Source organism: Fulmarus glacialis, unplaced genomic scaffold, assembly GCF_000690835.1.
Source record: "Fulmarus glacialis isolate BGI_N327 unplaced genomic scaffold, ASM69083v1 scaffold9294, whole genome shotgun sequence".
NCBI lineage: Eukaryota > Metazoa > Chordata > Aves > Procellariiformes > Procellariidae > Fulmarus > Fulmarus glacialis.
Genome location: NW_009209898.1, coordinates 1 through 27,060, shown reverse-complemented (window position 1 = coordinate 27,060; position 27,060 = coordinate 1). Strand labels below are relative to the sequence as shown.

At 38.8% G+C, this 27,060-nt stretch overlaps 1 protein-coding gene across 1 annotated transcript in view; it reads right to left on the bottom strand.

Annotated features, from left to right (window-relative positions):
- Positions 1-17,840, bottom strand: part of OSBPL8 (oxysterol binding protein-like 8) — a 53,400-nt gene extending 35,560 nt beyond the window's left edge. Inside the window, exons 1-2 of the mRNA XM_009576982.1 lie at positions 17,810-17,840; positions 12,658-12,795 (exon numbers count right to left, since the gene is read on the bottom strand). Coding sequence (XP_009575277.1) covers positions 12,658-12,748 — 91 coding nt within the window. The 5' untranslated portion in view covers positions 12,749-12,795; positions 17,810-17,840. The remainder of the gene's footprint in view (positions 1-12,657; positions 12,796-17,809) is intronic.
- Positions 17,841-27,060: the final 9,220 nt, after the last annotated feature.

The window sequence follows — 27,060 nt, the reverse complement described above, 5'->3', positions numbered from 1 at the left end:
TTCATAAACCACATCACAGAACTTCAGTCATAAAAGCCCAAGCAACCAAAACAAATATTCCAGTCAGTACCAAATACACAAATGCCTTTGAAAGAGAGATTTGCTGCGATGTAAGCTAACTTATTCACTTGCCTATCTGCAAATCTTGCCACTACAAAGAGCTGTTATCTAAATGCACACAAGCAATATTCTTTCTGATTTCTACCAACATCTCAGTACCTTACTATCATTCAAGCTGCAAAATTTGAGGTTGAAATTATATTCTCTTCTGCACATTTTAAGAAATGCAAGACTAAAACAAACCTGGTAAAGCAGGAGAGAGTTCATTATATCCTCCAAATGAAGCATTCCGGACAAGCTTTCGGCCATCAGCTCTTGTAGAAAACACAGATGAAATCCCAGCACATGAAGAAAACCTACGTCGCACTGGACCCTCTTCCTTCATGAGTTAAGGTGTTTGTGTAAGGATTATGTTCTCTGTGAAAGCTGGTTAGCATTAGCTGGCTGGAACAAGAGTGTTGCAGTAACAGCCTTTTACCTCACATTCTGATGAGTAAGATACAAAAGGAAAAAAAAAGAAACAAACGAAGGGCACACATGAAAAATGCAGTGAAGAGACAGAAGCTGCCAAATCAGCAGCAAGCCAAGCAACACCATACTCCTCTTGTTAAACCCATTCGGACGCTTAAAGCAGAATGGCTTTGCTTCAGCTCCTTTTTTCCACAAATATACCGCATCTCATTTTTTGATCTTACTCATCTCAGTTTTGGTCTTACTCATCTCTGCTTTCTAAGCACACAAAATGGTGATTATTTAGGTTTTATGGATTCATTAAATCAATTCTTTTTCCTACTAGTCTTTCAAGTCCTAAATTTATATTGCACAAAGCACAACTCGTGAGCTATGTGGCTTCCCAATTTGATATCGTGGTACACTACAGGAATCTGAAAAGGGAGCCGATCGACGTTTTGCGTTACGCAGCCATGTTAACTTTCCTGTTTAGGCACTTACCGCGCTAGTTTTCATCAGCAGATTGCCATGGCTTCTGTATCTTCATTTCTTATTTTTATTTAAAAAGTGAGGTGATAGCTTTTTCTTCTCTAAGACTCTGCCATATTTATATATACAAACCAGCCTGACTCCTGGGAGAGTTGCACAAAATAAGCTCCACAAAAAGGGTTTTTTATTATTAATGTCCCAAATATTTTATGCAATAAATAAAACACTTAAATGAACCAACTTAAATTTTAAACATAAAAAAAACCCTTCAGTAAATTGTGCTTCAAGACTAGAAATCAGCTGATCCAAACTGCTCTTGCTGATAGCTACCAGAAAGCTCTCCCTAACCTCCTTCATGCACTGCTCGTTAGACTGGCTGCTTCTTTGCCCTGACGATTAGCATGCATGGCCACCCTCTTCCATATGTGGAATTTTGTTCCTGCCTGGTGCTTCTCTGCTGATCCCATTTTCCCCATCACACCTTATTTCTGGCAAAATATGTTTTGAAACCTACCCTGTTTGCTGGAAAGCAGAAAAATAAGACACAAAGAATTGGCTTGAAAATAAGAACTTGTGTTCTCCCTTACTCCAGGTCTCCTCTTCTTGTGGGATGTGAAACGCATCCCACAAATTAAATCAATGGAGGTATGAATCAAATAATACTGTTTACTCCAGCTGCTTAGTGTACTTACTATTGTGTAAGAAGTGTACTTACTATTTGCAGCTCAGTAATTTCAGTTCACATTAGCTCAAGGATAATACAGTAGATTGAAGTCTTTTATAACTCCTATAAAAGGTTTTAACTGTGCAGAGTGTATGTGCATACATATAGGTATGTATATACCTATAGATACATACACTAAGACACATACAGAAAACACCGAAAATAATTTTTCTGATAACAAAACATAGTAGCTTCCAGGATCCTATGAAATCACTAGAATTTCTTCATGCCTCTTAACAGACTAATGTTCAATTACATGCCAAGGATAAAAGATGTAACTGAAAAAAACAAATATAAGCCATCAATAGAAACCATTATATGTGATATGTAACCTTCAATTCTTTTGTACAAGAAGTGAAAAACTCTATTCACTTGGGCACAGGGAGGGGGAGAAACTGGATGAGCATGTCTTGTGTTCAGGCCTGTCTCCATTTATCCATTACTGTGTCTCACACTTCCCTCAGCTGAAGCAGTCCTTGTCCAGATGTCCCAGAAGGAACAGAAAGAGCAGCTGAAAAACTTAAGGAGTGGAATGGTGGGGCAATGAGGAGGAAATGCAAGGAGGGAGAACACCACTTTTTTCTTTTTTTTTTTTAAATAAACACAGCTCCACAGCACTTCTCCAAATCTGTCTTCTTAACTACAAAACAGAGCAAACTACCTTGGTCCGAATCTCTTCAGAATACGCGTTTTATTTTTTCTAATTAAAATCAAGAGAAAGCTGCAGTAGAAAAACTCTGCTTACACACAGAAGGAACTGTATCTTCTCATTACAGACCTATCTTGCCCAGTTAATGGGTCTGTTGTCTCGTGTTTCGGAGTCAGGGCTATGACCCTGCCCGGAATGCTCTGCTGACACTGGTATCAGGACGCTTCCGTGTCCTGTACGGTAACGGCAGGGTCGCACAGACTGTCGAGAGGCTCCACCACCAGCCACCCACAACACTTTGTCTGCATCTGCCTCCAGCCGCTCCTCCAGCCAGTTCTGGAGCCACTACTAAGCGTGACTCTGCCGGCCTACCAGGTTCTGCCGCAACAGCCTTCTCTGCCAGGTTATGGTCAGCTTACTAAAAAGTGGCTAGACACCCAGGGGTTTAAGGAAACAATGTAGTCCTGAAGGTTCTTCCCTTATTTCTCTCCATGCCCTCTCAGGTCCTTTGACATTGTTCATGTAGCCAAACTGTAAATGAGAACAGATTAAAAACCTCTTTCTCCTTCCTATCCCCTTTTCTCCATTTAGAAGTGAAATTGAAATCTTTGGGTAGACAAAATTAAGAATTTCAATCAGGATAATGTTACATTTCCTTCTCTAAAGCTACCTCCCAACCAAAGAAGCGGTTAGCTGGGTATTCTGACTAAGTACCTTTGCCTTTAACTCAACAGCTATATAGGAGAGGCAGAGCCTGTGCCTTTTGCCAAAATATGACTGTCTCACCACCGCAAAAGAGGGGGAAAAGAAAAAATTTAATTTAAGCTTCCTCCTTCATCTTCCTCCCCCCCACCAAGTCATCTTCATATTTCACTTAAACCTGCAGTGGTAAAACAGTTAATTACATGGTTTGGCTGTAAAAATTCACTAGTTCTACAACTTTTCAACAGCTTGTCATTTATTATGCCTGCTAATACTTGTATACACATGCTCATTTGCTTCAACTCCTTCAAAGCAGTATACGTTTCTGGAGAGACAGCTGACACACAACTGAAAGGCTGTTAGATCAAAAGGAATCTGTAACATTTAAGAAAAATGAGCATTCTTCTCCATGGTGTGATTCTAGGCTAAAGTTTATTGTAACTCTTGAGCATCAGCCTGAGATATTAAATGGGTTTCTGCTCTCCACACACTCAGCGCCCAAAGTTCTTAGAAACTCTTTTAATTCCTCGCGATAAATTTGATTCCTGAAAGGACACAGACGTACTTTTAAGTAGTTGGAAGTGCTTTTATTTGCATGTTCTGTATATGACAATGGAAAGGTGCACTTCATTAGCCACCACATATTAGACACAAAAAAAGTAAATCCTTTTTCCTCTTCTCCTCTCCCCCAAAATAAATTCAGACAGAATAGGCCAATCTACTGACAAAGCCAAAATTAGTATCACTCATTAGGTGATCTTAGACTAACGTCCCAGGAAGCCTTCCGTCCTTTTGATATCAGTTCCCAGTGCCTTAATAATTGATACACTCAGAAAATGCACTAACATACACAGCTTGGAAGTTTACAAGGTTTCAAAATACTCACAAATAGAACTACAGCCAAATCCAACTGCAGAAGTTAAACATAGCTGAAAAGCCTGCGTAAACAGGAGAGTATCTGCACTCTAGCCTAAATGCATCAGGTGTGTGCCACTTATGAAAAAATAAGATTTCTCGTAACAAAAGTTGAGTACTTCATGAAAGTAGGCACTAGACTAAATATGCCACTGAAAGGGAGAAAAAGTCTCCTGGTTTCTCTGTTTTATATAATACCTAAATCAGTAGGAAGAAGAAAAAACTGAAATACTTAGTTCATCTATCTCAGGGTAGGGAGAAGAATCCATTCTCAGTCAATCTGTTGAACACCTCTTTGGAGGAGGAAAACTTATCTGTTGTATACATTTTCTAACGGACAGAATGCATTTCTCGTATCAGCTACTCAATCAGGGCTTCTTCAGTAGTAAATGCTGGCTGAAAAACAAATCATAATCCCGTGCTCAAGACATTCTTCCAGGATATTGCCAGGGGCAAAACTTAAATCTCAGTATACAAAACAAAGGCAAATAGAAGACACGTGCAATTCCAACAGCACATGAACACTTTTGACAAAGCCTGGGTTTAGTTTCAAAATATTTCTCCAACTGAAAAATATTTGCAGCTGAAAAAATCATAGGCTTATCAAAAAAGACCTCTCTGAACTGTACAGGTATGAATTCCAAGCATGGAAATCGAACTCAAATCAAATATATTCTGAACTATCCAACTGAGGAATTTTAAATATAATAATCCTTTTCATATAGATTTTAGAAGCTTAAAATAATGAACACATTACACAAACTCATGCTGATGCAATAATACAACTAGGAGTATATCTAGTGATGAAAATGAAAAAAATATTCCTTTTCCCCTTAGAAGTATACAAGCAAAATGCAAAACCTTCTTAAAACCTGAAAGCTAAAGGGAGAAGGAGGAGGAAGGAAAACTGATGGTGTAGCAGAGAAGACAGAAGCTTTTTAGACTTGCCCTTCAAGTCTGACAATGATTTGCCCTGACATCTCGACAACGCTACATTTTCCAGCAGCATTCTTCCCCCAGTCCAACAAAATAAAAGGTTATAAATAATTCGCTACATGCAGTATACACACGCTCTCTGCAGCATGCAGAAAACAGAAAAAGGAAACTGCTAGACTATCATACTTATAAATGAATTTTATCCAACACCTGATTTTTGTACATGGACTTTAAGTGAAAGTGCTTTTCTCCTATTCAACAAAAAGGGTATTAAAGATGTACTTGCCTTCAGCCACCAGTATTTGATGCAGGAAAAAGACATCTGAACCACAAGGCTACAAGTTGTGGCGGTAGTTTACAGTGGCAAGTTTCTTTCACCAACTATTCTTCTGTTCTCTGATATTTCCAAGGCGAGTGCAGTTTAGCTGAGGAGTAATTCCAGAGGCAGGCCTGAGAGTGGTTATGAATGAACACCAAGGCTCCCCGTGCCCTGTTGGCAACTGTACTCGGCTGCACCTCCTCACTTGCTAACACTCCTGCTCAGCTCCTCCCACCCAAAGTAAATAGGCTTGCTCACTGCTCAGGTTGCAACAGCTTTCATCTCAGCCCTTACGAAATTCTCAAGGTCATGGTTCAGGTTCAAGTAGGCCAGCTCTGCAGAGATTGTCATGGAGAAAGAGAACTTGCTCGAGAAGTTTCACGGTAATCAGCCCTGCTGTGCCTTTCAAACCCAGTACCACGCTGTCATAAAGCTATAACCCACACAGAAAGGAGTACATGCAATTTACCCAAGCCACAAATACTGGGTGGAGTAGCCTTTCAGAAACGGCAAGTTTTAATAAACACACCATGACTTGCAGAGAGGAATGTGCCAGAGTATGCATTACAGTAAGAAAGCAGGAGGTCAAGATAATAGAATCAGGAGACTAACCACACACAGCCGAACTTAAAACATTTCACAAGAAATTCAGTCTGGTAACACAAGCTAAAACCAGATTATTTAGGGGTCAAACTCTGTCCTTGATTACTGTGACTAGAACCTCACTCACATCCCATTTGAGACAAGCATCACTAAAACTATTCCAAATAAGTTGCACAATTCTGCAGAATTGGGGCTTCACCTCCACGAGGTACGCTCCATCATAAAACTTAAAAGTGACCACCCACGTCACTGCGGTCAGGTCCCTGCAGCAGTACAACAGATATTAATCCAGAACTACATGAAGAACAGCCAGTCCACATGGCTGCTAATACACTGTTGATTACGAAATACTTCCTCATCATCAAAAGGCAAGGTAAGACAAATTAAAACACCTCCCAAGAATACAGCAAGAGACACCAAGACTCTCCAAGTGTAAGGGCTTGCAAGGTTTTAGACCGAATTCCGAGGCAGCGGAGAAAGCAAAAACAATAACATTTTTCTAAGACATTAGATGCACTTAGTCTACGGAGAAGGTGCCAGACTTCACAAGTAATATTTACTGTTAATATGGAAGTGTTAAAAAAGAAGCTTGTCAGAGAGCCTCAACAAGCCCTCTAGCAGTTTCTTCTCTAGTGCTGAGACAGCGAGACAGACTTACGGAAAGATGAAGTGAAGTAAAAAAGCATGGCATGCTTAGTAATAAGTTGCTCTTACTGTGTCAAGATAATAAATTATTTAGCCATTCTTCAGCTTCTCTATTCAAAAGACAGATACAGTAAAGGGAAACAGGAGATTGCATGAAGTTACTTCCACAACTAATTCTGTCTAGATGTAGAGAGTAAAGTCAAAGGAAACATGAGTAGAAAAACAGAAATCATTATCAGAGATTAGATATAACCCAGCTACCCAGGAAACAGCTTTGATTTGGAACCAGATAGATTGGCATGATTTTACCATCTGCAAGCCAAATACCATCATCAAAAAGAAATATTAACACACTGAAAGTGCTAGCTGAAAGAAAAGCAGGAGCTGGCATTTAAGCGGTGATCAGTATTCTGCCAGTGGAGTTACAGCCTCCCTCATGCTCAATGCATGCATCTGCTATAACCACAGGCATGCAGAATTTCTCTCTCCAGCTCCAACGCAGTGCCGCTCCGCTGCGGCTTCAGTCTCATGCACCCACATGAAGGAACAGGATCTCACAACCTCCTAGCAGAAACTTGGCCAAAACACTGAAGCCAAGTGCCCGTCTAAGGAAGAGTTGCTAATACTTTGAAAAGGCTTCGACTTCACTAACACAGGGCTGTATCTTTCCTTCTACTGGACCACTGTAATCCATCTCTCCCCTAACAGCTGGTAAAAGAAGGTAAGTGCTACATCTCCAGAGCTTCTTGCACACTGACCACCAGTGAGCCAAACAGGGATGACGCGTCAGGAGCTCCAGATATTTCTTACCACCCGGACAAACAAAATGTGCTGCCATTGCTGTCAACTGAGCCAAACACCTGAAACAAACGTTTTTTAAAGGCTGCAAGTTGTACAGGTCTACAACAAATCACCTCTAACTTCTTAGCTGCCTTAGACAGCAATGTCCAAGTCTTGCATTTTCTTGGACATTATCATCCCATCACGCTGATGGCATCTCATCCCTTCAAGTAGTTAATAAGTGTTCCTTAGGACCTAGTGCTTGAAAACATCTATTTTTCACTCTCCACCTTCTCTCACATGCAAAAATAGTTAAATTTGTATTTTCTCCCCAAATGCAACGTCCTACAGATTAAAATTATAGCATGTGGTTTAGATGTCTACTCTGGAGCAAACAGCCTTTCATACAAGCTCAGCACAGCCAAAAATGCCCTTATTCTCTACCAAAAGCAGTTTCCCCTCCTACTTTCTATTCGTTGTGATCATCACCATTATTGGCAGACCTATAATTCTGCTTCCACTGTCAATCCACCTCCCTGCACCTAAATCACTTCTGTTTCTCAGTCATGTTACACAGAATACATTTTCATCATATTGCAAACTGAATTAACAGCTGCTACTACTCTACTGGAAAGGAAGGGCAGATCCTGTTGCTTATCTCAGCTCAAGCTCCTTCTGGGCACACACTTTCACTGCTTACCTTTACTTGACGAGCTGACTTAAAAAATCAAACCAAATCATACCAAAACAGATGACAGCACGATGCTGTTAATTTAGCTCAAAGGTTTACATTATTGTAAAATATCTCCTCCTTAATCTTTATCATCTTAACACACTTTTCCCAGATACTACTCACATTTTCACCCCATCTGCATCTCATCAATTCTTTAGATAAAGATAGGAAAAATACTGAGGACTGATGCAGTCAAGTTCAGAAGCCAGGAAGCTTGTCTGCACAGGTCACTGTTCTCCACATGAAATACAGAAACTAGAGCTCCAAAATCTTAATGTGTTATCTGCTGAGTTACCAGCCTTAAAGTATCAAATACAATACTGCCAACAGAAGCACCACTGCTATTTGTTCCTGTTTAAGTATGGATGATGCTCTCATTAGTGACACCTGCAAATTAGAGTCCTCGTTCTAACCCACAAAAACCTAAAATGGCAAAATCTTTCTATAACGGATGTTGTGAATTTTGCATTCTTCTTCATATGGATTTTCACGTCCTCACACTCCTAAAAAATAAGCCCAGAGATTGTCTCCCAAGCAAATAAACACATAGGTAAATGACTAGCAAGTGAAAAACTAGAAAAGCATTTCATCATGTATACTTTGTAACATACACTCAAAGGCACACAAAGAACAACAGCACAAACTCTCATTAAATAAAGCTATAAACAGACAATATGAATATTGGTAAAAAAAGAAAAGTCAGACATTTTCAAACATGCTATTACATAATTTTTAATATTACTATCTTAGCTAGATTTCTCTCTTTACCGCAAGTACAGCTTATTATCATTTAAGCATCTATGCTGTTTTCATTAAAAGTTTGAAATATGTTTTAACAGCATATTTGTAAGTTAGAAAATATTAAAAACCCTCTTTGAGGAGACTTCTGATTTTTTAATAAATTTTAAGTGATCACTATTTTTATATTAATCCATTTCATCAAAGAAAGCGGTATCCTGATGTAAGTCTGAGTTAACAAGATTTACAAGAATCCAATTTACCAGGGATAATTTGTGTAACAACATAAACAGCTTACATCAGCAAGCAGAGTTCTGCTCTACAGCTTTTGAAAATGCAGTCTTGGACTCGATGTTTTTCATGTTCATTTTTTAGCTGTAATAAAATAGTTTTGTCAATGATTCCTTTTGGTTAAAAAAAGTAAAAACCCAAAAATAAGCTTGGTAACAGTTTAGTTGTTTGCCCATTAATGGTTAATAACATTTTCAACCATAGAATGCAAACACAGAAAATGAGCTAAATTAACATTGTTCAATCTATGTCTCAGCTGCTGGAATTGAAAGATGTTTTAGCAGTCCTAACATCTATATGCTCTACACTTAAAAAAACATCGTCTTGGTGAGTTGGCGAGGCCATGCTATCTCACTAGAGCCTAAAAACACACCATCCCACAAACATAAGCGAAGCTTTACAGCAAAAGGTAACTCCCCAAACCCATTAAAGTTTCCATCAAAAGGCTACTGAATTATTTAGGTCCAATTCCAAGTCTGACAATTATAAATAAAATATTTAGCAAAAAACACAGTACGATCATTTAGTATGTTCAAGGCACAGAAAAGTAGGAAGGTCAGCGTATCTTCAAAAATCTTAAAAACATTATGGAAAATAAGAAGGTGCAAATTCTTACTGCAAACATTATGCAGAACAATGACAGTGTAAATAGACTTTTGCTGAACAGTCACTATACAATGCTGCCAGATCAAGCATATTCTACATTCGTAAAACAGATCTGTACTGAACTCCAAGAAGAAGACCCCCATCACTGGCTCAGACGACATACTAAGTTCCATCTCACAAGAGTGAAAGGAACGAGGAAGGAAGAAGTCACATTTTAAACTAAGAAACCAAGTACAGGAAAATAGCAGCTTTCTGAAATGCAGAGCTATAGTCACATAAATTAAAACCCAGCATTTATACAAAGGAGCACTTAAAATCATGAAATACATACTGCTTACAAGTTCACAATGACACATGGTTCACCCTTGGTTCCAAATAGGAAGCCATTGGCCCAAACAGATGTTCACCTCCTCTCCCTCATATTAAGACTCAAATTATCATCTACTTCTAATCATATTCCTAAAACTTGTAATTAGGATCTTACTCAAAACACAAGCAGAAGACACAAATTAAGCTTGTTCCAGTATATTTTCCAAGTGATGGGCACTGAGCATGCCTGTCCCTGGACTGCTGCTGGCCAGCCAAAGAATCCAGCACACGCGGTGGTGTTTCCCCACCAACACCAAAGTGCTGGTTGCTCCAAAGACTGCCTCTTCACAGGTTTCTTTTCATTCCAACTCATTTATTTTTAACCACAAGCTGTATACAAAACTGGCTTTGCCACCCAGGCTCTTTTATTCAGGCAGCAGTAAACATAACTTAGATAATGGTGGCCAAATAGCATCCAACAACATCCAACTGTCCAGCAGCAAAAGCCAAGTACCTATGTCACAGCTCCCCTTTATATACATTTAATCAGTTCTTTGTAAACTGTAACATATATTTTTCTGTTTCGATTCTCTTTTATCCTGTGCCTAGCATGTTTTTGAATTGTTTATTTACATTACCCATCTCCTAAGGATGTATTCAGGTGCCAGTGACTAAAAGTATCTCCATTTAGTTCATAGTAAATGCCTTTAAATACTGTATCTAAACATTTCCTGTATTTCTGTGTATTCTCATCATACAATACTACAGGTATATTGTAAAGACCTTTGTTAACTGGATTTCAGTTACAACAGTCAGCCTCAAGTACTCCATCACTTTAAACTCTGTTCTACTTCATATTTTTCAGGCTTGCACAGCATATCTTTTTCCCTATGTAATAAGCTCACATTTTCACCAGCACTGTAATTTCCCTGTAGGAGTAACTACCACAGAATAACCACCCAACTTCTAAATGTGGGTCAACCACCTCCATAAAAATCAAACCTACACCTCCCGAGTTGCAGACAGGCTAGAAGTCAGTGATTAAAGGTTGTTGAAGCCTAGCCCACATCATAACTTTTCACTACTGAAACTGACTGCAATCCAAATTCATTGGTTCATGAAACTACAACCGCATTTCTAGTAACACTCCTGGAAGACTAAGTCAGTGATGACTGATGCTAAAAAAGGCACAGACACATTTAACCAGCTTAAAATCACTTACATAAGCCCTGAAATAATCAGAGTAAAAAAAAAATCAGAAGAGAAGCCTTAGTATCTGCAAGGAGTTTGATGTAGCACAATCAAGTCTTAGTGCTTTTCAAGACTGTTTTAATGACTTCCCTATGAGTGAAAGAAAGCCCTTAAAAAAGCACAATAGTTTGCCTCTATAAATTAGTGGGAATAGCAACATTAAAAGGAAGACTTTACTACAATATTCAAATACACTTATATAACTACAACATTTGTCTAGTAAGGGATACAACACAGTACATAGAGAGAATAACCAAAAATTTTTTAAAAATAATAAAAATTACAAACAAGTTATATATGTATATTCTACAGAAAATAATTCCAGACTAAGCACAACACAAACCAGAGAACATCAAGTGCTGTTCCAGTGAGGCAACAGCGGCTTTTAGAAAACATATCAGAGCTAGCTGTGAGTAGCATTGAAAATACTACCATAGTAATTCTTAAAATACACTAAAAGACTACCAGATTCAACATGGTAACAACTATCTTTGGTTTCAAAGTTTTTTTCTTTTTATGTGAACAGTACTGAACGGGAAAACAGGAAAATTATTCAAAGTTACCTGAGAAACTGCCTTTATTACTCCTACAGACTAATATCATTACTTTGACAAAGCAAACTATGGGAGTTAGGGAGGCCCAACAAAAAATCTCAGGAACACTACCCATGGCAAGAACTAAAGGAAGCATAGATGACTAGCATGGCTGCCAAGAGTAAAAGGAGATAGAATATTAATAAAAAAAGCCTTAAGTTTTCACTAAGGACTCCACACACCACAACAAACATGTCTAATGATATCCTAGGCAATAGGACAACACAAGGAGTTTCAAATTCAAATAAGCACAAGGAGAGCAACTATGGCTTGTTTTTTGGTTTTGTTTTTTTTTTTTTTAAAACAGACTATCAACATGTCAAGTCTACTGAGGAGTTTCACTTTGCATCCTATCAGTTCACATGGATCCACTGAGAGTCTGATTTCAACAGGTTTAGCAAGGCAGAGGGACTGTTTGAAAGCTGGAAAAAAGTAGTGCTGAGACTTTCTTTTCCCTTTGCTAAAGAGAAGGGAATTACTTTCAGTAGAAGTAATTGTTAAAAGATCTTTACACAAAGGTTCCAGGCTCAGGTGATGTATCACAACACTTCTGCATAAAGTGTTAAATACCTGAGACATTAACGTGACCATCGGTTACAGGATTATACACAGATAATGATTTACCATCACTGTTTTCCCACAAATCATAGCATGCTTTAATAAACTAGTGCACCACATAATGCATTTTTTTCTCTTTCAGATTAACACATAAGAATACAAAGAATTACACAAAACATTTCAATATGCCTTCTTCCTTACCTCTTTATTGTAAAAGGCACTGTTTTTGAAGCAACATTTGGAACAGATAGTTAATGTCAGCATTTAAGTTCTTTAAAACCTCTGCAAAAAATAGCTTTGTCTTACCATGACTGTGGGCAGTTCCTGGGCTGAGAGATGGTTGGAGTAACTCTTTGGTTGGAGTAAAATAGGCTTCTTTCCCCTGGCGCTGGCTCATTTTTCCTGGAGTTAAAAGCTGTGATTCATCGCTGTTTGCTACCACTGCTGAAATACAAAATGGATGCTCATTCAATGATGTTATGCGCTTGTGCGTAGATTTCTATTAACAACTTCACTGCTATTTATGAAACTGGTACTCAAATGCTGTCTTGCGAAATTTTTATTCTAGAAAATGAGGATTTCAAACTAGAGATTTGCTTTGGACAGGACAGCAGAAAGGAGCCGACAAGACTGGTCTAAGACATGAGGCAGAAGGTGAAAATAAAAACTAGGAGGAGGTAGGAAAGGCTGCTACTGAATACAGATACAGCACTGAGCTGTTACTTAACTTCTGAAATCCTGCTTTCTTCGCCACTTTTGTGATAGTTCTTGGTTTAACTGGCCACAACACAGCCAACCCAGGAAACGGCTTGCCAGATCAAACTGTGCCACCATCCCAGAAAGCTAAGATGAATGTATGTTCGTACATCACAAGAAACAAGTCTTATTAATAAAGATCACGTATAGACTCTGTCAAGGGAAAGGTTTAAAGCAGAAGAGTTACTCTCCTTGAACCTTACCAGTCTGAAAGACTTGTTTGATGTCTTCTAGCTATTTGTAAGATCACCTGGCCAGCTATTCTGTTTATGGTATCTGTACATTTCCTTAAGCTGCACACAAGAAAACTGTACCTTTTTTGATAGTGGAAGAATGGCTGACTCAGTAATACCTGTCCTATGGAAGTAGATATAATGACAGAAAGAGATCAGAGGGGGAGACAAAAGATGCTTACTAACGAAGAGCCTGCCTAAAAGATTGGAATTTATGATGCGGCTCATTTTAAGAGTTCCCAAGCTTTCCTCAGTTTTAAAAGTTCAGCAGAAGATCTAAACAAACAACTTCCATTTTCTGGATGGAATCTGCAAAGTACAGAGGCCCTCCTCATAGCTGTATTTCTACTATTATTACAGTAACGGAAACATTTTTTCAGCAAAGCCTAGCATAAACACAAGGCAGTATGTAGAATGCAAGGATGCTAGGATACCCACCTGTACTATTGTTCTACATCAGATAAACCATCTAAAGCTCTGCTCCAGACAAACTATACCCTATGCAGACTGCCGCTCAGGAAAAATACGCGAGGAGATGGACAAAGGGAGGTAAAGAACTCATTTTACCAGTTCAGAGTTCAAGTCTGTCAGTGCCAGAAGGCCAATACTTCAAAGTAGTGACTGACTTCACTTTTCTTGTAGTACCATCAAACTAGCTTTTTATTTTCCTGCAGCTACAAAAAAGGGGAAAGGCAGGGAGCGGGGGAGTTGCTGAAGTCTTGGGAAGGGACTGCACCACAAAAGCTCTGGTATCTAAACTGAAAAATAAAAGGGAGGGCTAGAAAACAGCTGCTTCACAGGCTTGCACAAAACAGGTCCCTTCTCATTTGTTTTAAAAATGTTTAAGGTGCACTGAATTAGCACCAACTTTCAATCAACTAGTTGAAAGCTGCTCTGGAGGAGCCACTGGCCATTTAGCTCTATAGGAACGGGATTTCACAGCCCCTCCCGCAGGTGCCCCCGGCCAGCCCCCCGCCCTGGGCAGCGCTCCGGCTCTGCCGGTGGGCGCCCTGCGGGTGGGCACTCCACGGGTGGGCGCCTCGCCTGCCGCGCTGCCAGCCATGTCAGAGACCCGCTCTGCAGCAGAAATTGCACTAACAACCCTTCCTCAAGTGTGCAGAAGGCTCGTTTCTGAACAGGCAGCGTGCAGCACCGCTAGGTTTTTTTTAAGCTTTCGAAATCCCAAAGTTTTTTTAAGCTGTCGAGACGCGATCATTTCTCAGGCGGTACTGGCCAGTAATGTGGAGCGTAAGCAAGCTCTGCACACAAGTTTTACCAAAGCATGAACTGAACTCAGTGATGTTAACTCAGTAACACCCACAGGGTTACAAGCTTCAAGTTCACTACTAAATTCATGCTCCTTCTGCATGAGTCTGCAGACTCAATTTGGGTCCTGCAAAGACTGCTAGCAGTGTCAGAAAGGCTCCTTTCCTACAAAGCACAGTTTATGTATCACCTAACATAGAATATCTTGTGGTAAGCACTTTGCACGCCTGGGGATTCAAGATGAACTTCTTAAATCACTTGGGCTTTTGAGAAATTCAATCTATAAAGCTGAAGGATGATTAGCAGGAGAGTTTTAAAATTTCCTTTTTATACAAAGAATTGTAAAAGTACTAAACAAATGGAAAAAAATCAGTTAAGAACATAAATGTCTATCCACACTGTAGCAGCCACTAGGAAGAAGTTGTCCCCCTCTTTCAAAATGCCTCATCCTGATGCTCAGATGTTTGCTTTGGGGTGAGGGGGAAGACAAGGCAAGGCAGAACATACCTGTTGCTTTGAGCAGGGGATAGTGCATAAGGTTACTAAGAAGCTTTAATCTTTTTTCTCTAGAAGACTGACTAATGACCTGACTTTTACAGGTGCCTGTGTAATCACAACTGTAAAATCAGCAGGACATTCAGGCAGTTAACAAGCTCTGTAAAGATATGCCTTAAGCATCTTACGGCAGGAGCTCTGGAACTTTAAAAGACAGCAATGGAAACAAAGCAAGCTATTACAATGAAAAGGAAAAAGCAATTGGAAAGGAGAGAGGAGGGAGAAAAACCTGAGTTTTCAAGATGCTATTAAATCAAACACCTACCACTTGGAAGCAGATATGTTTAAGAGAGTAGATTTAATTAGTACATATTAATAGATAACTTAGCAATTTGTAGCGGCTCCTTGGCTGCTGTTGATAGTTTCTGATTGACTGATTTTATAAACACTATAAAAATGTATGGTACATATTTAAGTCATCCATTCACTGACAATGTTTGATGGTCCTATAGCTAATTTTGAACTCATTTGAAGCATGGAATGGTTTTATCCTGGAATTTCATTACATTTACAGAATAAAACCAACAGTGATACTGAAAGAGAACAATGGTCATTTACTCTAGTGACTTTGCTCCTTGTGAAATAAAAGTTAGCACGAATGAATAAATGATGTTCCTAGTCAAACATGTCTTCTTATTGCCCAAAATACCAAACTGAAACTTACAGTTTTGGACTCCTGTGTCCCCATGTACCTGCAGTGTACCTCAAAAACCACACTCAATTTCTGACTAACCTTCAAAGCACTCACATTTTCTAGCGAGTTTTGGTGAGGACAACCAAAATATGATTTCCCCCCCTCCCCCCAAAATGTTCCTGGGGAACACCTCACTTACAGAAATTATTAGAGGGCTGGAACACCTCTCCTGTGAAGAAATGTTAGGGAGTTGGGGTTGTTCAGCCTGGAGAAAAGAAGGCTCCGGGGAGACCTTATTGCAGCCCTTCAATATGTAAAGGGGGCTTATAAGAAAAATGGGGACAGACTTTTTACCAAGGCCTGTAGTGGCAGGACAAGGAGCAATGGTTTTAAACTGAAAGAGGATAGATTTAGATTGGACATACAAAAGAAATTGTTTACAATGAGGGTGGTGAAACACTGGAACAGGTTGTCCAAAGAAGTTGTGGATACCCCATCCCTGGAAGTGTTCAAGGTCAGGCTGGACATGGCTTTGAGCAACCTGATATAGTAGAAGATGTCCCTCCCCACGGCAGGGGGGGTGGACTAGATGATCTTCAAAGGTCCCTTCCAACCCAAACAATTCTATGATTCTAATCCTTCTTAGGTTTCACATGCCATCTCCGCAACTTGAAAGACAGATTTGGTAGGCATATGCTCAACGTGTTTGACAAGTCATACGTTAGCATTGCCAACCATTCCTTCCACTCAAAGGCCTTAAAGCGGTGATTGATTTTTAGACTTTCATTCAGGCTTCAGAGCACTCATCCAAGAGAAAGAACATCTCCATTCATCCCCTCCTTTACCTGAGTGGGTTTAAACCCATACCATCTATCCCCTTAAAGATGAACAGAGGGTTATTTTAGAGAAGAAACATCACAGTAAATATCAAAGCCTTCTTGCGACTCTTTGGAAGGCACATTTCAATACCAACAGATCTATTAGAGTTGATAATACATACTTTATTAAATTTCCTCATGCTGGCCATAAAATTACTAATATATAGTTTGTCAGTAAGATTCATGCATCAGAAGAAACACAGATTGGGGTCTTTACAGACGATTTATTTCATCAGATAAAGCTATGGAAAAAAAAAAAAAAATCTGAAGTGGCAGATTCCCAGTTCTTCTGTTTCTATAATGAGCATCTGAAAGTGCCTACACTCCTGAAAATACCACAAGGACATCAGATACAGGAAAAGGTTTATTATAATTCAATTCCACATTTTTCTTGAATCTCTATAATATGTGATATCAGCTAAGACCATGACTTCTGCACAGATTTCTCACCAAAGAGAAAGAATTTGTGCCTGCATCTTTCTTTTCCCCATATACACAAACTCTTAATCCCAGGCAAAATTATTCTGCCAATCATACAATCATACTAACACCCATGAACCAAAGGCACTTTGGCTGCGTGTACACACATACATACACACACTGAAGTTTTCCCTATCACCACACCAGATCTAATCCTTATTTGAGTATTACAGTATATACACCTGTTCATTTCTGAAGATGTAAATTTATTGAAATTAAGTGAACCATATATAACCAGCACTATAAACAGGCAAGCTCAAAAATAAAACTGTTTCTGAACAATTATTTCCATGTCTTTATTATTGATACTACAATAACATTTGAAGGTTTCATTTCAAACTAATAAAATATATTTTTTTCCTCTTCCAGGTAAGTAATTTAAAAGATTTTTTTTTTTCTAGCCATGACTGGAAGAGATGAAGAATAAACTTTTCTCACTTAAAAAAAAAAAAAAAAAGGTTAGTAGGGAAACATTTACATGAGTAGTATGCCAGGTAAAATACTTCTCCAACAGTAAATCTTCATTGTACTTCAGCTTTTTCAATTACAATACAGAAGAAAACTTAGTATTTAGCCCAACAGCCTATATGCAGAGATATATGCTAACTACTATGAACATATGTGCAAACATACTACAGGAGAGGGGAGTCACTTACTTGATGGTCCATGAGAGTCTCTGTTATCACCATGGTGCTGTGTACACATACAATTGAAGAACGAAGAACAGCAAACAAAAAAATCCAGGCCAGGAAGAAGCAAGTGCACAAAAGCAGGAGCAGCGGGAAAGAAGAAGCACAATGAAAACAGTGTTAGTTCATGACTAAAATACAACATGCACCTCAATACTAAAGGCAAGACCTCAAGAGACTTAGCAGTTCAGAAAAGTTGAAGCAACAAAACTGACAAATATGCTTATAGAAAAGCCATTATTAGAAGCCATCATCGTATATGGTTAGTAAAGAGCAACTGCCCCAACTGCTAATTCTGAGTGGAACCTCTCCATCAGCAATTTAGTGCTCAGATGACTTTATACACAATATATTTTAAGAAATTTTTAGCTGGAATGTTTTCAGAAGACTAAAGCTCTGAAGAAAGCTGAAATATCATAAAATTTGTTTCCAAAACCACTCCACTTTCAGACAGGTGTTTTGGAAAGACAAAAACTTTTAAGCCATCAGTGATGTGCAAGTACCCGCTAATGCCAGATCCAAGCCTTACTGCTTTTGCACACAAACACAAACTTAGAAGCCACAGATTCAGTTCATCTACAAATACAAGTAACATTTTAAATTGCTTAGGATGCAAGACAAGCAGTGCAGTTTTAAATTTAAGAGGACATTTTATATCGAAGTATTTCCAAAGAATCATGATTATACAACGTGTTGTATAAAAAATCATCTCTGTCCCACTGAATGCATCAAATACAGGCACTACAGGACAGTAATTACATAGTAATAGCCTGTACTCCTCTCTGACATTGGATCTAGAATCTTTTATAAATCATTGCTACCCAAGGCCACAATTGGGGCTAAGATCCCCATGCTCAGCCATGTGCAGATGTAAGGTAAGTTCCACTTATGTCTTAAAGGATTTACTACCTTTGAAACCCACGAATAACAGAAAAGGAGGAGAAAACAAGCATACTGATCAGCATGAATATTTCCTCCCTAAAAATAACATAAATCCAAACATGCTGTTTCTTCTATATCCCAAACAAAAAACTTCTGCTCCATAAAAGAGAGAAATCCTTGCCCTGCTTTAAAGAGGATCCAATCTTGCCTCTCTGTTATCAGGACTAAACAGCAGGAAACGTAAAAAAGAAAAACAAAAATCTTAACAAGCAGCAGGAGTCTTGTCTTGCATCCCTGATCTCAAAACACGGATTTTTATCCCTCGCAGGTGCCATGGGGTGTCAAATTGACACTGCAACGTACAAATGTAAAGTACTGCAATGAGAATACAGCAATTGCAGTGCACATCATTGGAAAGGTGAGGGAACCCTTCTTTTATAATTTTGCACTTTCTGGAAGAGGACTTATTAAACAAGAAAAGCTGAAATAAATTATAACTGCATTTGGTAAACAACCTTCTATCGCTGTCAGAGTCTAAATTTAGGTCAAAGAGTGAAACACTGCTAAGGGAACCCATGAACTTATCAGCCAGGTTTAGGTACTAGTACATGAAACGCATTTAAGAATTCAACGGTTTTCACGGAAAAGTGTTTCTTTTTAATGTACAGGTAACATACTGCAGACTACGAAACAATCTATGTTCGGACTGGAACTGTATTACCCTATGATGGTTTTAGATTCAAGAGAATAGTGACTGATAAGAGAGCAAGATAATAGGAGTCTGCAGTAACCGTACAGAGATCCAGCAACTGACTGAAGGACTGGGAACACCACTATTCAGCACTGCTCTGCTTTATTTCACACTAAAAGTTGGAAGGCAAGAGAAGAGAACTGGAAAAATGAATTGTTAACAGACATACAGGATCAGAAGGTTCTGAGACTCAGACAGCATGTTCACTCGCAGTGCATACTTACGCGTTGAAGAAATGGAGTGAAAAAGCACCGCAGCAGGTCCTGTCTCACTGCCTGCCTCTCAAGCAGCCTTGACCAAGACTCAACATGACACCACAGAGCACGGCAACCCGTCACCCGAGACGATGCAGGGGCTTTTTATGTAAATATTTCAGCATTGCATGGTTAATCCTATGAACTGGTACAAACAGCTCCTACCCCAGAGGCTGAAACACAAGCCTGTCTAACTCTGTCCCTGATCTTCTCCAACAGACATTCTGTTTACACAGCAAACTGCCTCCGTTGCTGGTCAACCCCCTCTCTTCATTAGAACTATTTGGGCCTGTGTATTTACCTGAAACCTGCAGAATATATATTTCTAAATATTGATGCAAGGTGTTAAGATACTGAAATGAGCCTATTTCAGCCAAAAAGACATCTTCATGTTCCAATAGCCTACTGCATCTCTATCATCTGCAATTCGTATCACTGCAGATCACGGATTCAAACCCCTAAGGGAACAAAACGTGACAGTTTTACTACTTCAATGTTTTCTCTGAAAAGAATGTCCTTCCTGTCCATCATCTCCCACAATTTTTATTCTAAATATACAAAATTAAGAGAAACATACACTTATTTCCAGAGACACAGCCTACCCTTATTTTCACATTTATTTAATTGATGACTTTGATTACAGATAACAGAACAAGTCCTTTGACAAGAAAGGTTCTCAATACCACATGATTGATTTAGCTTCTGCAGAGGCACATTTAGTTAAAAATGTTACTACCAAAACATACCAAACCTAACCCTCCCCCCAGTAAAGTTTTAGATTAAGACTAAGGAATAAAACCAGCAATACAAACCATCACATGAGACAGCAGCCATAATTCTGCTTTCATACAAAAGCAGCTCTGTGCTTCAGAAAAGTACTATTTTTAGACATCCATTTCTCAGAAATAAAGCTTATAACAACTGCTACTAAACCTAAAATTATATCTGCCAACTTGACCTATGAAACAAAATCCTTTTCCTGTTGAAAATTAGGGTAAAAGCAAAAACATATGTCATGCTAGCATGTCTGAATCTCACACTACAAAAGATAAGTTTGCTAAAAATACTTACTAGATTTACAATCTAAACCTACAGCTAAATTCTTAATAGAGTTTAAATGCACGTTTTAAAGCCAAGTCAGAGTTTTCACCCTGCTGAAGACAGACTTTTCCTGAAAGCAGTCTCTAATACGTGTAAATCACTAAGATTAATCATGTTACATTTAAATTCAGGACCACTAACCCAATCTGCAAAGCTGATCAGTAAAAAGGACCTCTATTCTATGCTTCAAGGAAAAAAGGTACTTTATGTCTGCTGATGTATTTAAAAAGCAAGAACTGACTGTAAAAGTTATATCAAAGGCAATGTATTTATGAAATATGTGTTTTGGTAAAAATTAAAGCCGACTAGAAAGTTTTCTAAAAAAATCATTTAGAAAAAGAATGGTTTACGCCAAACATTCCCATGTAATTTCTGAGCTCTGGGTCATCAAGGCTTTTTTAAATTAAATTATTATTTTATAGAAAAATAGGCAAAAATTATTCTCAAACAAGAACTCAAACCAAAGTTTCTAGTATTTTGCACTGCTTTAATGGTGCCAGACTACAAAAATAATTTGCTGAGCTGTCATAAAATTTGTGCTCAGATGTAATGTATATAAACCTAATTATTAGACAGGAAAAGTATGTCATGTAAGACTTTTCTCCCTAGACTGATTCTGGAAAGAAAAGCCCACAATATTAAGTTCTGTGATCTCCTCTGTTTTTCTTTTACACACAAGCCAAAAACACATTAGAAAGCTGACACCTCTAAAAAGGGCTTTTTCAGCTACCTCCTAGAAACCCCCCAAATTACTTAGAACGTGTAGCAAAATGTTGATCAGTATTCTCCATGCATGTTTGCAACTTATGTATTTCATGAATTTTAATCAGACAAATGGAACTCAAAAAAAAAAAAAAATTAGATTGCAGCTAAAAGTCTGGAATACTGACCAATCACGAACATGACCCTTCCAAAAATTTTAAATTCTGGGAAGTGTCAGGATTTGTATACATTTAAGGTCTTCAAAATTACTGGGTCCAATCTCTCTTAAAATATATGCCTTTTTTTTTTTTTTAATATGTCAGCATCAATTTTTTACTGTGGGGTACACCTGACTCCCAGATAAGCTTTCAAAGATGTGTTTAACAGCTGTAGTGCAACACACAAAATTTCACATTGTAACTGCAATTAAGATAGACAATTACCCCACTAAATTATATTTTGGTAAGAAAAGCTTAGAGTAGCCAATCACAGTATACCATCAGTTAAAAAAAATTATTCTGAGATGACACTTCGGGTGCCTAAGCACATAGGATGAAAGGCAAATCTATCCTTACACCCAGCATTCTTCTGAAGCTGACTTGGTAAAACATATAGAGCCTCATTTCAAGATACCTTCTTAAAATCATGCTATTGTGAAGGCATATCACAAAAAGAAAACTAGCACATTTCAAGTTACCTTCAAGTTTTTTGTAAATTTTTTTTTACTTTAGGAAATTTTTTTTTACTTTAGGAAACGAGCACAGCAACTGAATTGACAGGATTTTTTTTTTTTAAATACATCCTATTGCACAGTTGGCAGGTGATACTCATAGTATGTTGCACCTGGGATATAGATGCACTGGCGCTGCAAAAAATCAATGAATGTATTTATTATAGAAAAAAGCCAAGGATTTTCTTAATGCACTGCAAAATAGCTTGTCTCCAAATTCATTACTTAAGATAAAAACAGTAATAAAACACTTGACCAAATTAATAGCTCCATGTACTAATTGAACCATCGTAAATATAGTTGGTCTCTAATGAGGTGTAAAACTTGAGCTTCACCTCAGTTACAGAAAAAATACCCTATTTTGCCTTTGGGAGGCAGTGCTTTGTATCAGAAAGCAGCTTTGGAAACTAAAAAACATTTCCTGCTTCAGCTACTAGTGTGCTTCCATACAACACAGCTTGTGGAAAAATTAAATTCTTAAATGATTTCAACATTATGATGATGATTAAGTGTCATAGCACCTACTAGCCTTTCCTGTTTTTAAACTGTGCTTAGAAAGAAAGAGGAGGTATATTCACTACTTCAGAAATTTTAAAATCAACACAGATTATCAACTCTTACACCTGAAATGACTCTGATAACATATAATTATCACTCCTCCCGCCTTTTCTGCTCTTCATTCCACCAAGAAATACATTATTTTTTTCTTTTGTCCATAGTCACTAACTAGTAAAGTGTCAATTAGTAAGACTGAGAAGAATACCTTTTTCTTTTGGCACTCAGAGACACCAAGGATCAAATCCAAGAACCAAATGTTTCTTGACATCCAGCCCTCTTGCCATGAGAATCTAGCAAATGATGGGTGATACTACACGATATTCCAAATGCATTCACCAGAAAAGTATCAATTCAAACCAAACTAGAACAGATTCAAGCCATTTAATCCTCTCCCTGCAAAAGCATCTTCACATTCTTCTGATTACATGAAGCCACATTTAAGTTACTCACTGAATTTCTATCAAGTTCCACGTCAACCGGAACGGTCTCCATGCTGAAAGGGCGTATTGTCTGTCTCTCCGTCAGTTAGAGTTCTTCCATCCTGCTACTCGAGACTCTGGAGGGGGGAAAGAAAAATACAGTAATTCACTTCCAATGGCTGAAATCCGTTAAAGAGCCACACACTCTCTCCTCTATGTTTTAAGAGGGTAAACAGTCTCTTATTGTAAACTGTCTTTATTACAGTTCCTTGCAAAACATGCACATTACCCATAAAAATCAACTTTTTAGGAATGAAGGGAGAGGACAGTTTCAAATAAAATGGCCAAAACAAAAGCTACTCACAGAGGCAAGTGTTTACTTTTAACCACGCTTGCATCGAATAAGGAAGAACTATGCTGAAAGAACACAAGCGAAAAAAAAAAAAGCAAGCAAGAAACCCACAGGTTTTGCCCTGTATTCCTCCTTGTTCTGGAGTCCCCAGCAGCACACCACTCCTGCCCTGCAGGCACGTGCACACAAGCTGTTTGGGTACATAAAAGCTATTCCGGAGCAGTCAGAGTTTAGGGTTCCCAGCATAACTCCAGAAACAGCCACGTTTTGCTTTGTGGAACAGAGAGACAAAAATCAAATCATTTGTGCAAGCCAGCACCCTCTGTGGCGAAGCAGGCGCTGAGCTGGCAGTCACCACACGCAGCCAGAAAGCGATGCCTCATTCTCTAGACGTTTCCTATTTACTTTTTTCGCTAGAGAACGAAAGCTACAATAAACCTTAGCATTCACACCACATTTGAAGTCACCAGTGAGACAAGAAAATGGTCTGGAATCAAGCAAAACTTGGTGGAAAAAACATGCCTTAACCATTCATTCATTTCATGGATTTGAGGAGGGAAGCTGACCAGGATGGGACGCCTGCAGAGATGCCCATCTACAGCCCATTGCTCTGCTTCTCCCTCCAAGGCTCCACCAGCAAACCATACAAGTAGACGCAACAGCTGTAAGTTGGCCTGTTCAAAACAGCAAAGCCAAGCATCCCGCAGGGAGAAAACCCGCCGCGAACCCATGCTCACGCTGCCCTTCCCTCCAGCCAGAGCAAGTGCTTGATCAGAGAATTAGCCCAAGGACATTTTTTTTTTTTTCTTTCTTTTTGTCTTGGGTGGGGTGAGGGGGCAGGAAGCAGCTCAGTTACAAGCCAGATTGCTAAACCAACACTTGTGCAAGAGCAGGGGTAGCATGGAAATGGTGACTATTTTTTAAGCTATGTTACCATATGGTGTTACCATACTGTGCTTAGGGTATACATCAAGCTTTAGCTTCAGCTCAAGCTTTAGCAGAAACAGATTAACTGAGGTGAAAGGGGTGAGGTGGGAGGAGGCATCACAGCCGTGCCAGGGAGCATGAGGAACGTGCTGGGTGCAGGACAGGAGAAGGGCAGGGAGAGGACCAGGAGAGTACACAACAAGATCTCGCAGTTCAAAGCCTGCCTCAGGAAATACACACTCATAAAAACAAATCTCACTATAAAGAACAACCATTTGTTCAACTGCTTTCAATGTTTTTATTATCATATTTTTTGTTCTTGTATTATGTAAAGCACACTAGAACTAAAAATCTCTCAGGACGAACATAGAGTATTAACACACTATAGCAAGTTACCATAACATATACCACTAAAACACAACAGGAAGCGTTAATAAAACATTTAACAAAAAGACCGTGTGCTAAAGAAACTGCAAAGTTTATAGTTCCCTATGACTCAGTTCAAAGAACTGACGAGGATCTTACTCAAGTACCTGAGTAATTACCGAGGTGGCACATAACTGGGAAGCGTGTGGCTAGATGTTTTCACGTAAATTAGACACGTAGACATCTGAAGGGAGATGACTACAAGTGATTAATTTGCATTAATAAAATGAAAGATGGCATTACCACAGGAAGAGGAATTCACCCCAGAAGCTGTTTCCAGGGGCGGCAGGCACTGCGACGTGCACCTTCCACACACCAGCGCAGGGATGAAGAATTGGGTAATGTCTCTTGGAAGCTGATTCTTCTCATCTCTACCCCCCACACCCATTTTAGCTTCTATTATTAGCAGGCAATTCAGCAACACCAGGCTGCATACATATTCAATTTACGGAAACACTAAACTCTCTTAAACGGGATGAAAAATGAATAGCATTGCAAACAGATGTATACATTTTGCTGAGAGATCCCTTTTCCCTCCTTGGTATTTATTTTGGCATATTTCAGAAGCAATACTGGTCACTTTCAGCCTTCATTTTGCTTTCATTTAAAGCAGTTAGTCAGCTTTTTCAGTTACACAAACTTGCAACTATACTCAGTTATCCAAATAAACAGATCTTTCCTGACACAGGAACACTCACCCTAAAACAGTTTTAAACCCGTCTCTATTTTTAACAGACATGTTTTAACTCGTAATTTTTATTGTCAACATTCCTGGTGTATTCTGCTCTTCCATGTGTTCATGTGACCACAGCCACTACACCCTTCCTTATCTCAGTCCCAAAAGTAGTATCATTTGACAGGCACCCTAATGTCTAATTCTTAGCAGTCACAGTCATCCATGGTGCCCAGGAAACTCATAATCCAGCAGGGTCCCAAACACGGCAGAGGAGTTATCTGGGAGAGAGAGGGAGAAAACTCTGCCTGCTCATGTTTGAACTGTGCAGAGTAAAGCAGGTGCAGAAATGGTTAAGGACTACCTTCCCCCACATTGTTTAGCTTATGAGCAGATAGCCAGCTTGGCTTATTTTTCTTGGCAAAACGAAGGCTGAAAGTGAACAATATCGCTTCTGAAATATGCCAAAATAAATTCCAAGGAGGGAGAGGGGATCTCTCAGCAAAACAATATTGCCAAAAAGGCAAGTAAGTATAAATTTGGAGAACAGATTTATTTTGAAAATTACAGAATGCTTCCAACCACCCAAGCCCCAAGGCTTTGAAACAACTTTCCGATCAATGTAGGGAAGGGGAATTTATTTATTTGTAAATGCAGCCAGGTTATTATGAGGGGTGCTTCCATGAGTAAGTGAGCTCTTTTCAACTTCAGCTAACCCAACCATTAGATTTGAAGACACAATCCCAAATCTAAATCATCACCTTTTTAGCTTTTGGGGGACATTTATGACATGCCTTTGCTGCTCTCTCCACATTCACAAGTGTTTGCAATTTGGTTGTCTGCCTGGTTGGTTGGTTTGGGGCTTTAACAGATGTTCCTACTTCACAATCTCAACTCTTAAGAGCTTAAATGTTCAGAAGGGCACACACAAACTGAAATTATTTGAAAAGAATTATATGATGGCATACCAGCCAATCACCTATGCTTCTTTTATAGACAATGGATATAAACTGGCACTTAGAAACGTATTGCTCATTTTAAAGCAGCTGTACCAATCAGACAAATCATGCGACAAAATAAGGTACTTCTCTCCAACTGTGAAAAGCATCTAGGGTGATCAGCTCAGAAGCATATATTTAAAGCAGAAGGGAAATGCATCCTATTTATCATATGATCTACAATCTGTCCTGTAACATGTGTATTTCATCTTAATTTATTTTAGCAGATTGCGTCAGCCATGTCTGGTTTTCAGTTAGCTGCACCTTAAGAATAGGAAAATCCTGCTTGGGTCTCTGATAGAAGAAAAGGACGGCATGCATCAATGAAAGCTACTACCCTGTGTGAACAGGATTTTATCTAACTATCTATACATACGCATAGTCAAATGTCTTACGTGACTTCCTACCTCTTCCCAACTCCCACTCTTTAAAAAAAAAAAAAAAT